General features: G+C 40.6%; 1 protein-coding gene across 3 annotated transcripts in view; it reads left to right on the forward strand.

Annotated features, from left to right (window-relative positions):
* Nucleotides 1-12731, forward strand: part of pcsk6 (proprotein convertase subtilisin/kexin type 6) — a 40367-nt gene that overhangs the window by 19930 nt on the left and 7706 nt on the right. For all 3 annotated transcript variants that reach the window (XM_020613707.1, XM_020613709.1, XM_020613708.1), the window contains exons 7-12: nt 852-1024; nt 1125-1337; nt 5445-5545; nt 7104-7207; nt 7381-7498; nt 10913-11095. In XM_020613707.1, the coding sequence (XP_020469363.1) occupies nt 852-1024; nt 1125-1337; nt 5445-5545; nt 7104-7207; nt 7381-7498; nt 10913-11095 (892 nt within the window). The remainder of the gene's footprint in view (nt 1-851; nt 1025-1124; nt 1338-5444; nt 5546-7103; nt 7208-7380; nt 7499-10912; nt 11096-12731) is intronic.

The following is a 12731-nucleotide window of genomic DNA, read 5'->3' on the forward strand; positions in this document are numbered from 1 at the left end:
CTGTCGGAGGTTTCTTCCGTTAAAGGGAGTTTTTCCTCCCCACTGTCTCCAAGTGCTTGCTCAAGGGGGATTTGTTGGGTTTTCCCTCTGTAATAATATTGATAACAGTAAGGTCTAGACCTTACTTTGTAAAGTGTCCTGAGATTACTTTTGTTGTGATTTGGCGCTATACAAATAAAATTAGATTTGATTTAAATTTCATGGCCTCACCAGCATCTGACTTAACTGCTCAGATGTTTTTGGTGTTCTCTGTAATGGTAGCAAAATGACTTTGCCAACAGAACAAAGCTAAAGCACAAAACAACCTGTCCTGACTGTAACTACTAACTCACAGATCACTGCGTACAACTCAACCTGAGAAGTTACACACAGAAGCTATATTGACAATAGGCTTACTGACACTAAGCTAACAGTCAACATGTTACCACACAAATTTGAAAAGTAGTTCAATAGTAGTTTGCAATTCAGTTTGTAAACAAGCCCCCCAAAATTAGGTTATAACCCCAAGGTTTCAAGGGCAGTGAGGTTACTAAACTAATTTCAAAGAGACAGCAGCTGCAGGTTAATGATTAAAACTCAGTTTTTTCTTTTGTTTTCTCTGTTTTCAGTAATCGCCTTGACAGTTTGTGAGACTTGTATAAACCGAGTTGCTGTATGTTACTCTTGTGTTCTAAGCTTCAAAATTGTGTTATCATTTTATTATTTTGTGTAGCTGCTCCCTTTAGTCTTTTATTTATACACCCAGTATAATGGGTGTAATGTGATGTAGATGCAAAGAAGACTGTGCGTCTTTCATTCATTCCATCTGAAATAAGTTGCATGTATTGACACTAATGTTGCCTTGAACACAGGGATTCGAATGCTGGATGGTGATGTAACTGATATAGTAGAGGCCAAGTCCCTGGGAGTGCAACCTGACTACATCGACATCTACAGCGCCAGCTGGGGCCCAAGAGATGATGGCAAGACAGTGGATGGCCCGGGGCCACTAACCAAGCAGGCTTTTGAGCAAGGCATCAAGAAGGTTTGATCTGTCACAGAGAGACCTCACAAAGCCTCGGAGCAGACTTATGTATGACTGATGTTAGAGTGGACTCACAGCACTATGTATTTATGTCACTCAGGGCCGCAAAGGTCTGGGCTCTATTTTCGTCTGGGCCTCAGGTAATGGTGGTCGGCAGGGCGATCACTGTTCATGTGATGGTTACACCAACAGTATCTACACCATCTCCATCTCCAGCACCACAGAGAATGGAAACAAGCCGTGGTACCTCGAGGTCTGTAGCTCCATCATAGCCACCACCTACAGCAGTGGAGAGTTTAAAGAGAGGAAAATTGTGAGTACTGGATAATTGGACATTTGGACACCAACTGTAAAGCTCAGGCAGAAATTTTGACATAGAGTATAAAATATGTGTGTGTACGCTGAACCTGTTTCAGATCATTGTTTTAGTTTTATGTCTCATAAACTCTGGTCTTATCAGCTTTGTTTGCAGCAGGCAGCTTGCTTTTGACAAAAAAAAAATCAGTACATCTTATAATGGATATCTACTACTATAGACACCAACAGTGGCATCGGGCCATTGTTTTCTCAACCTTTAAGGGGGAGGGGAGCCATCCCGTCTATGTGGCCATAGAATTATAAATGTTAAATGATGACAAAGTTGGGTCACCCCAACAGCCAAATGGCTATGGTGGGTAGCACCGTATACAAGCACAGTGTGTGCATGATGTTGGCAGCTCGAGTCCGGCCGCTGACCTGTGTAGCAGGTCCGCTACTCTGTCTGCCCTCTTTACTGTCTGCCTCTCCATGACCCACTTGCCCCATTAAATAATAAAAATAAAGGCATAACGCCCCAAAAACAACTTGACAAAGTTCATTGCATTTCTTACCTGTGAAATTCCTGGACAAATTTTTAGCACTAAAAGATCAGTTTTTCTTAAATAATATATGTCACAGCACAAATAATACTGGCAAAACGATTTTCCACTGAACCCTAAGTGCCAGCTGCACTCAACTACTAATAAGAAGAAAAATATTTGCTTACAATCATTTTTCACAAGTAAAACTAAATAAAAAGGAAGCTATAAAAACAGAAACTGAGATGAAGTATTACAGGTTTTGTCAAGAATAAAAAACTAAAACAATAATATGAAAGACAGATGAATGGATAAATGAACTGGTTACTGTTTTAATGCTCTTATTCAACAACCTGCATACATCTACAGGGTTTTCTCCAGCACTTTGGATCGCCCAATAACCTTGGGGAATTTAGTATTATTCGTCTCAAATTACAAACAGCCTGCCTGTACATTTGGTTTTCATATAACAAGTACTGTTCCTACTTCAATTCCTCTTTAAACTATGTGTATACTTCACAAGCTGACACACCTTGAAGTTCACTTTGCCACTTTTGTATGAACTGACCAAGTGGTACTCAACAGTTAGTTCTGACCAACCAATGATGATCCTTCTCTTTTCGTATGCTCTCTGCTTTTTGTCTTTACACTTGCCACACTGACCACATTTCTATGTATGTTTGCATTTTCTCAGCTCATAAACAAGCTTGTCTTTTTTGTCTCCATTTGTTGTTGAACCACAATCTTTAACAGCGTATCATGTTTTGTTTTTTTTGTTTTTTTTTTGGCTTTCCAACTTTTTAGGAAATGTAATCTTTGCATCTATTGTAATCCTTTACACGTCCTCGGATACATCATCCACTAACATTTTGCCAGCGTTATACATTAAGGTGTTCACTTTGTCCAACTGCAAGTTTCCTATAAACCTGCCTGTGTGATGAGGCTAATCTGTTACTAAACCATCAACTCAGTAACAAGCCCCTCCAGTGTTTACATCTAGGAACACCTAAACAATACAATGCTTACTGAAATGTCTTAAACAAGAGGTATCCCTATCAAGCAATCAGTCAAACTATTATCAACTGTCATTGCTTTATCCATAGATGTCATCATCACCACATCCATTTTCCATTTAAAATGCAAAAGGCAAGGCATCTGCACAATTCTAATAGGTATTACCATGCTGGCCAACAACTCCATGTACAGCAGTCGAGGGGCTCTTCAGTGGGATTATCAAACAGTTCTAGTTTCCCCACAGTGCATGGGTTTTATGTAGAGTTTTTATCATCTGTCTCTTTCTTCTCTTTCTTGTTTGTGCGTGTTCATATCAGCACTTTAGGTAATGATGAAGCAAAATCTGTTACTTATTGTTTACTTGCCCCTTGCTGTTGCCTTGAATGGGGATATCTACATGCGCATTGAGAGCCGCTGTACCAGAGTCAAATTCCTTGTGTCCAACACACCTGGCCAATAAAGCTGATTCTGATTCTGATTCATCAAACACTCACACATTAGAATATCTGGTTTAATAAGGTGGAATATATACTGCTGGAAGCTCCAGGTCTTTGGCATTGTTCAGTAGATGCTTGCTGGTGTTTAGATATATTCATATTGTCATTATTTTTTTACACACACTGGTTTGAAGTATTAAGGTTTTAGTCTATAACTGTAGTTTCACAAAGTAATGAAGTACATTTACCTGTAGTGTACTTCACTCAGGTTTTGAGGTATTTGTACTGTACTTGAGCTTTTCAGTTTTCTGCTTCTTACATTTTCTGCTCCACAGAGTGACATCTTAAAGTGAAACATTATAAGCCTTTACATTACAGCACATTGTAATATACAGTATTAAAGTCGTGGTTTCCAAAATTATATATACAATATATTTTTTTTTATATACAAACATTATGATTTCACTGTCCATCATATTATCATATATTCTCTTTTCACAAAGACTGCATTTTTGTAAAGACCACCTGTCCTTGTGAGTGTGTGCGGGCATGCATGTGGGGATTTAGTGCAGTTATGTTGGGAAATGATCATTTGGCCTGCTTTTTGTAGTGCAACTATTTTCAGAATCAGAATCAGAATCTGCTTTATTGGCCAAATCTGACGGACACATGAGGAATTTGATCGGCTCTCAATGTGCAAACAGAAAACCAGCATAAGGCTGTGTAATATAACAAAATAGCAGTTTTAACAGCAACAACCAGTGCAAACAATGCAGAAAAAGCAGTATAAACAGACAGTAAACAATGCAGACAACAAAGGAAAGTTCATTGAAATGACTGTAAATAGGGATAAAACAGAGTACTTAAGAACTAGAGACCTGTATGAGTCTGTATAATCTGTACTATGTATATACACAGGTATTGCACTGAGGGTTATTGTCCAATCATACTGCCGTGGGTTAAGTGTTCATTAGTGTGACAGCCTGGGGGAAGAAACTGTCCCTGTGCCTGGTTGTCTTGGTGCACAGTGACCTGTAACGCCGTCCAGAGGGGAGGAGTTCAGATTGTGTCCGGGGTATGAGGGGTCTGCAGTGATCCTCTCCGCCCTCCTTTTGACCCGTGAGGTGTACAGGTCCTCCATGGAGGGCAGGCTCACACCAATGACCTTTTCTACAGTCCTGACTGTCCGCTGAAGTCTGTACTTGTCCTGTTTGGTTTCTGAGCCAAACCAGACAGTGATGGAGGTGCAGAGGACAAACTCAATGATTCCTTTGTAGAACTGTAGTCTTTGAGTTAGCAGCTCAGCCATGGAGACGTTTTCCTAACTTAATTTCTCAAATGGTTTCATTTCAATAACTGTTCCTGGTTCATGAAAAGTCCAAAAACAAACATACAGATCTGTACTACATTTGTTATTTTTTCCTTTCCAATGAATCCCCCCACCCCTCAGAGTTTTCCTGTGTTCCTCCGGAGGGTCCCGACCCCTACCCTGGGGACCGGTCGACTAAAGTAGCTATCTGTATTGAAGTAGTTCACACTGTCTCCGCTTCAAGCAGCTACAACAGTAAAGCACTGCTGAAGCACTGAGGACTCGGGATAACTGACAGTCAGATACAGTATCAGTCAGAAGAGACAATAACTGCAGAATGAAGTAATTTCACCACTGATGCTGTATGAAGCTGAGAGTACTTCTGTACTGCGTTTTGTTTGAAATGGAGGTAATGATTATGCAGACTCTGTAACTGATACGAAGTAACTGACAGCTTTTCTCATTTTTTTTCTGACTTTTGTCAGTGAAGAAGGAGGCAGATTCAGTGGGTGGAAGACTACGTTTACCTTAATGGGGGCATAACATTTGTGACATTAAGTCTTAAGCTTTCTACAAGTTCATTTAGACCCAAGTAAGGGAAAGTGTGGAAAAGAACGCCTAAACATATTTGTCATGTATGTTTTGTGATTTCCTCTGTTTGAACATTTGTGTGTATAGTCTACTCAAAATATTTTGGAATGGAAGTCTTTCTGTAGACAACCAATACAGCACTGATTAAGAATATAAGAGATCCCTATGAAATCAGATCTATAAAGACTAGTTTCACCAAACAGAAGCTGACCTGTGTTTGTCCTCCCTTGCAGATGACCACTGACCTCCGGCAGTGCTGCACAGAAGGCCACACTGGCACTTCTGTCTCTGCTCCCATTGTGGCTGGAATCATAGCTCTTACCCTGGAGGCCAAGTCAGTGACGTTTTCTCTGTCTTGATGTTTAATTTTACTATAATCATTTCATTATTCTGTTCTCTCCTTTTCCATCTATCTTCTGCCTTTTCTTACATCCCATCTGTAGGTGCTGTCTCAACATACTCATACCTAGCTACTACATAATTATACAGCCAAAAATATCCTTATTTCTCAAAATGTCCTTCTGAATTTTGTTCTCTACATCTTTAGATGCTTCTTTATAAACATTAAACGTAAAATGTTTATGATTCACAGAATTCTCTTAAGGGTAAATTAAGGGTGAAATATCTAACATTTAAAAATATAGCTAGAGCTAGCATGAGCCTCTAGAATCAGTCACCTCTGCTCCACCCAGCCCTCTACATGCTCACTCTGCATGCAACTCGATCCTTCATGAATGCAGAACCAGTCACATAGTGTCACAGTTTGGAGAGAAAATCACAAAGTTATCAAGCAGCATTCAACCAGTAGGCATTAAAATAATGTACTGTAGGTCACCGAGCTGACTGATCTGCTTCATGTCTACAGTAAACACAGCACATCTTTATAGCAACTTCCACAACAGAACAGTTGAACATGTCACATTTACAGCCACCACAATTTGTGAACATCGGCAGAGAACGAATGAGTGTGCTCTGAAAAAGTCACGTTGCAAAAAACCACTACATCACATATAGGACACGTGGCGTCCGAAAACATGCCTGAAACTGAGTAGTACTGTTGAGTGTAGCTACATTGCTGTAGTACCATATCTGAGGAGAGCGACCCACAGCAAAGTAATATCATTGCACCAAACCAGGGAAAGGTCACAGCCTTCTCAGCTACCACTGAAAGGCATAGATTGCTAGTATGCAACCATTGTCAAGCGAGCCGAAGTGCGTTCACTTATTGACAGCCATGATTTCCCACCCCTGACAGTGGCTTTCTCTGATTGGTTAAGAATGTTATCACATGCATTTGGGTTAAAAGCCCCTTTCACCAGCAGGGACCTGCCCTCTTTAAGTATGAATGGAACTATGATATGGAACGCCTGTGTGCTTAGTTGCTTGTGCACTTGATGGGTTTGTGAAAGCGGAAGTCTGCCAGTGCCTGAAAAGTGGAAACAGTAGTAGTATGGTGGTTTTAAATAGTGTGAAAATGGAAGAGGCATAGTTCGGGTCAGGTCCCACTCCCAAACTTCACATAATCATATTATGTCCATTTAGAATATTTATATTGACTTCCCTAGCCAGTCTTTGGCTCCTGATTATGATGTAAACAGATAATACAACTAAAAAATACCTAATTTAGTTCAAATAATCAACATTACAGTACAGTAATTTCCAACAAGAGTTGGACAAACAATAGCAAATGGTAACATTTCCAGGGATTACTGTCAGTCATAGCTGAAGTGGACTACAGGAACCATCTGCCACATGGTGCATTTCTCCAAACCGAGCTGAAGTGAAGAAATTGAACTGTCATAAAAATGTAATGCCAAACAGAGTTAGCAAAGATAAAGGGCGCGAGTTACTGTGTGGCCAAAAGAGATGAGCCTTGTCTTTGTTTTCTGCAGCCTTTTGCTGACATGGAGGGATGTGCAGCATCTTCTGGTCAACACTTCCAGACCACTCCACCTGAAAGCTGATGACTGGAAGACCAATGCTGCTGGACACAGAGGCACACTGCACACTATTACCTCTAACACTAATATAGTACATTGCCTGTTTTGTACTTGAAATACATTAAAGTATGACAGTGTTGTATTGTTAAAGAATATGAGTGCCAACTCATAATTGCTCTCTCATCACGTTGCTCTTTATTTTGTAATCAGTCTGTGTCTTCTCTCACAGTCAGCCACTTGTATGGTTTTGGCCTGGTGGATGCAGAGGCCATGGTGCTCGAGGCTAGGAAGTGGAGGACTGTTCCTCCTCAGCATACATGCAGTCAGATGCCTGAGCGACACACCAGGTGAGGAGAGCTGCAGACATATTAAAGTCCCAGTTTGATTTTCCTTTGCCTGGGGTGAGATTGAATCGATGGCTGGGGTTATCTCTGCCTGTCCAGCTGAGGAGTAAAAAACATTTTGTTAGTGCAATCACTTATGGCTGCATCTATCTCTGCTTTCTGTGTGTGTGTCTACACTTTGGTCCCCCTAACACTGTGGGGACCAAAACCGGTTTATACACTCACAGTGCGTCCCACTGGGATGCTGCCTAAATAGGGGTGAAAACAGGTGCAAACACTCAGGAGCAGGTGAAACTAATGTGAGTGATGACTAAAGTAAAAAGACAGAGACTGTGGCAAAAACAAAAACAGGAAGTAATGTCAAAATAAAAACATGACAGGAAGGAAACGGAACTGAATCATGACAGACAACTACAAGCAGGCAGTTAGTTACAAAAATCACACAATATTGGTATGTATATATCAAATTATTGCATTTCATCAGTTTAAATTAGGCCCGTATACTGTAGAACAAATAGATCCAAATATGTGATATACAAAAACAACAAAAAACAGCACAATCTTTTTTTTAAATACTGTACAGGACCAAACCGTGGCCGGATCTCGCCTGTCTGATCCAGGGGTGCAGAAAAAGAAGTCATCATACCTTTGTTTTAACCTTGTTGTTTTATGTGGTTACATTTGTTACTTAAAGCTGTCTTTTTAACTTTCTACAGGCCTCGGCCTTGGAGAAGTGCAGATTTTTGTTTTGGATCTCGACTGTATATTTTAGTGCAGACATGTAGATTTACCTAAATTGAAAAACAATTAACATGAAATGCTTGAGCAAAACTGAACCTACATGAGCAATGTAGTATTGACTTCAAATTGTTTTTCTTTGAATACCCCTTACCATGAACTTGTCACCATTTCACCTTTTCCCATTCAGATTTATTACCATATCAGAGCAAGAGAGCCTCCTGTGTGTGTGTGTGTGTTTTTTTTGTGCAATAACTCATCAAACCCATCCATGTCTATGACTGACTAATGCCTTCTCATGAGCCCTTGGAACACTTTGTTGTAGCCTGCTGTTGGTGGGGGGTGGGGTTGTGCATGTACCGGGGCCGGTGCCAGCTAAGAACCAGAGGACTGGGAGCTCTGGTCTTACTACCATTTAAGCCAGGGGCAGTTCCTCCTTTGTGAGCTAAAAACTGATGCATAATGAGCTTGTAGTGTAATCTGACAAACACACCAAAAGGGAGCGTGCTACCACATGCACGGGCGCGCGCGCGCACACACACACACACACACACACACACACACACACACACACACACACACACAAAAGCTGCGCTGTACAGTTGTCACACAGATCAAGCAGATAAACCAGTACAAAAGATATCCGAGGAGTGTGTCCAGAGCTAAAGTGTAAACTAGCCGATTCTACATTTCTCTGAAACAGAAAACCCAACCATTGCTGCTGCAAGTGACAAAAAACAGCTCGCTGATGAGAGAGAGGCTGCTGAGCTGAATGAAAAGTCAGAGGTATTATTCAGGAGAGCATTATGGAGTAATAGAGCCTGAGAGCAACTGTCTCATATCTATAGCATAGCCTTGACTTAACAATGAATGAAATGTAGACATAATGCTATAACTGCCAGTGGCACGATGTCTCAAGAGGCGTAGAAGGTCTAAGCACGTCAGCAGAATGAAATAGTAGTTATTACTGTGACAGACACGGACACTGCCTCAGCTCGGTCCGGTGTCCTACTACTGTATATTCATCCAGCAGCAGGTCTGGAAATGAACAGAGGGATCAAATTATCAGTCAGCCTCTACAGTAATTTACAGCAGACACTGCTCCACCTGGTGGATACATACAACACAATTTTTGCCACAATGAATTCCCCAAAACAAACAACTCTACATCTCTATAGATGGGTGTAGGAGCGGGGGAGGATAGACAGGGTTGGATGACCATGGAGATGCCGCCATAGCTGAGAGGTGTGAATTGCCATGACCACTTCATGTAAATACAAACGATTTATCTCCAACCTCTGGCACGCAGATCAAAGATAAAGCAGGTATCATGTTGGTTTAATTTTGATGTGTGATGCCTTAAAAAACAAAAAATACTGGAGTTGTTTATTTTGCTGACATGACATGACTTCAAAGATTCTTTGCTGTATTTTAGTGAGGGTGAACTGACCTCATGTGGGACATTTTTTGCATTTTGGAACTCTGGACTGTACTGAGATGTGAAGTCAGTACATTAAACCCACATCCAGTAGCCTGCCATTCTGAAATCCCCAGGATGTGACCTAGCGAGACCAAAAGAGAAAACGCAGATGTAAGTTTTCACTTAATCTGACTGATGTTACATTAATATCAGAGGTGTAGTACCTATGACGGTCTGGTACCAGATCATCAGAGGCCGGCACTGCTGTTATGGCCTGTGTTTCCTGGGCTTTTTCTTGGTTCTCCCCAGATCCGTGTCCTGACACAATTGTGTCTCGCATGTCTGTGGACAGTTTTCTTGACCTTATGGCTTGGTTCTCACTCTGACATACAGTACACCATCAACTGTGAGACCTTATATAGCCAGGCGAGTACTTTTCTTGATTATATCCAGTAAATTAAATTAGACACAGGTGGACTCGAAATCAAGTTGTATAAGCATCTCAACAACCACTGACAGGAGTAGGATGCACCAGAGCTGTTGCAAGTGTCATAACAAAGGGTCTTAAATTGGATATTTCAGTCTTTTATTTTTATTAAATTTACAAAACTCTTCAAAAACGTGTTTTTAGTTTATCACTGTGGAGTATTGTGTGTAGACTGATGAGGAAAAAAAATCTATTTAATCCATTTTAAGATGAGTCTGAAACATTACAAATTGTTTAAAACGTTAAAGGGTTTGGACACTTTCTGTAATGGCTGTATGTTACAAACGGCAGGGCGCTTGAGCTCTGCACCATCACAGATATTAGTTGATAAACTTCCACATTCATCTGATGTTCAAAGACCAAGCAAACAGATGAACAAACTTCATTAGCAGGGGCCTGCCCTCACTCACACCACTTGCATGCACTGGTAGACCCCCAGCAGGGAGAGAGGAATACAGGGCTAAAAATAAGAATAGACGTGGCGGTATAACGTAATGCGGAAGCAGAAGTACAGAAATTTGAGCGGGTTAAATAGTATGAAAATGGAAGAGGCATAGTTCAGGTCAGGTCCAACTCTGAAACTTGAGATAATTCTATTATCTCCATTAAATATTATATATAAATGAAATTAAATTATATATATATATATTTTAATTTGAATATGTTCAAGTACATCTATCATGAAACATGTCCCCACTGCTCATTTGCTTTATTGCATTTGAACATCTATTCAGTTATCGTGTAAATACATGTGTAATTATGGCTGTTCCAGGTACATCAGCCGCAGCCTGAACAGCAGCATTACAACCTCTGGGTGTTCGGAAGACCCTGAGCAGCATGTGGATTACTTGGAGCATGTGGTGGTCAAGGTCCTAATTGTCCACCCACGACGAGGAGACCTGGAGATCAACCTCATCTCTCCATCTGGGACGAGATCACAGCTACTAGCCAAGAGGTGAGAGCTATATTATACATAGCAACACACACTTCAGATGCAAATATATACTGTATGAAGCCAAAATTGTCCTTTTATTAAAGAGTTAGATCCAGCAAATATTCAGGTGGTATCTATCTGTGCAGATGTGGTTTTGGTTTACATTACATCTGCTGAGGTCTGGGCAGCTTTTACCATTATTAGAAAATAAACCTTTGGAAAAACAGTTGAATGTACTTAATACAGATTTTTTTATCACTCTCCAGTCTCATATAATCTGAGTGTGGTGTGTGCTTGCAGGCCATGATGAGGTATGTGACAAATATCAAATATATACCACATATTTAAAATACTACCTCTTCAAGTATTTAAAAGGTTACAGGTTGTTAAGAGATTCAGTACAGTGTTTTAAAATCCCACAATAAATCCACAAATGGTTCTGTGAAGATACGTATTATCTTTGAAAAGTGTTCTTCAAACACGAGTGCTCAGAGAGCACATGCACCTCTGCCAAGGCATAACATTCGCTCACGTAAACGGGTCCCTTGTGAAACATGAGATCAAGAACAATGCAAAATGCGTCCTAAAATCTTTGATCTGATCATCTTTTAGGGCATGATAGGCAGTTACACTGTGCACTTTACCTGAACATTTCAGGGTTCTGTCTTCATTATTGGCAAAGTTATGGCAGAACATACAGTATGTGCTAAATGGGGTTTTCAATGTTAAATTTATATGGCCATCAGACCCGGAACCTGGATCAGAGCCAGATGAAATTTTGACACCCATTGCCACACTACATATGTGTGGTATATTTCAAATGATTTCAATCATTTTTGACAAAGATATGATTTTTAAAAATTTTGCCCCATGTTAAAGATGGGAAATTTTGTGATTTTTCATAATTTTTTGACCTTGACCTGTGACCTTTTTCAGCCAAAGTCTAATCACTTCTAGAGTCAGTCCCCACCAATATCTTTACCAAGTATGCTAATGATCCATCCAGCCGTTTGTTTGTAATCATGCTAACCAACATTCACACACACAAACACACACACAGCCTGGGGCTGTACAGACTGCAGGACCGCCACTTTTCCTTCTGCAGCTCCCATCACTCAAAAACTGTTAAACTGTTTTCACATTCACACTTCACCCGTATCTCCACTTTTCTCTCTGCCCTGCTTTCCTCGTGGGTCCTATTTGTTGATGTTCACACAGTCATACTGGGCACTCATCACAAAATGCTTAGGAAAAAAGCCATTTAAAAGTCTTTTGGAATGTAGATGGATTTTTTGATTTCTTAATTGTCTGGGGAAGCCACAAAGGCAAAGGTCATTGGATAATAGGCCCCCAACTTTCACAAAGGCTTTAATAACCTGAGTTTATGTCAAACGACAACTACTTTTGATAATTTTCTGGGTCTGCTTTCATACTGACACATGCAGATCCCATGCGATAGTTAACTAAATACTGAAATTGCTCAGTCGGAAAAGGGTGGCTTGTTCCCTTCAGGTTGGTGAAGAGTTCCTGCCTCAAGTGGAGGAGTTTAAGTATCTTGGGGTCTTGTTCACGAGTGAGGGAAGGATGGAACGGGAGATTGACAGGCGGATCGGTGCAGCTTCTGCAGTAATGCGGTCGATGTACCGATCCGTCGTGG

This window comes from Monopterus albus, unplaced genomic scaffold (genome assembly GCF_001952655.1).
Source record: "Monopterus albus unplaced genomic scaffold, M_albus_1.0 scaffold137.1, whole genome shotgun sequence".
NCBI classification, from domain to species: Eukaryota; Metazoa; Chordata; class Actinopteri; order Synbranchiformes; family Synbranchidae; genus Monopterus; species Monopterus albus.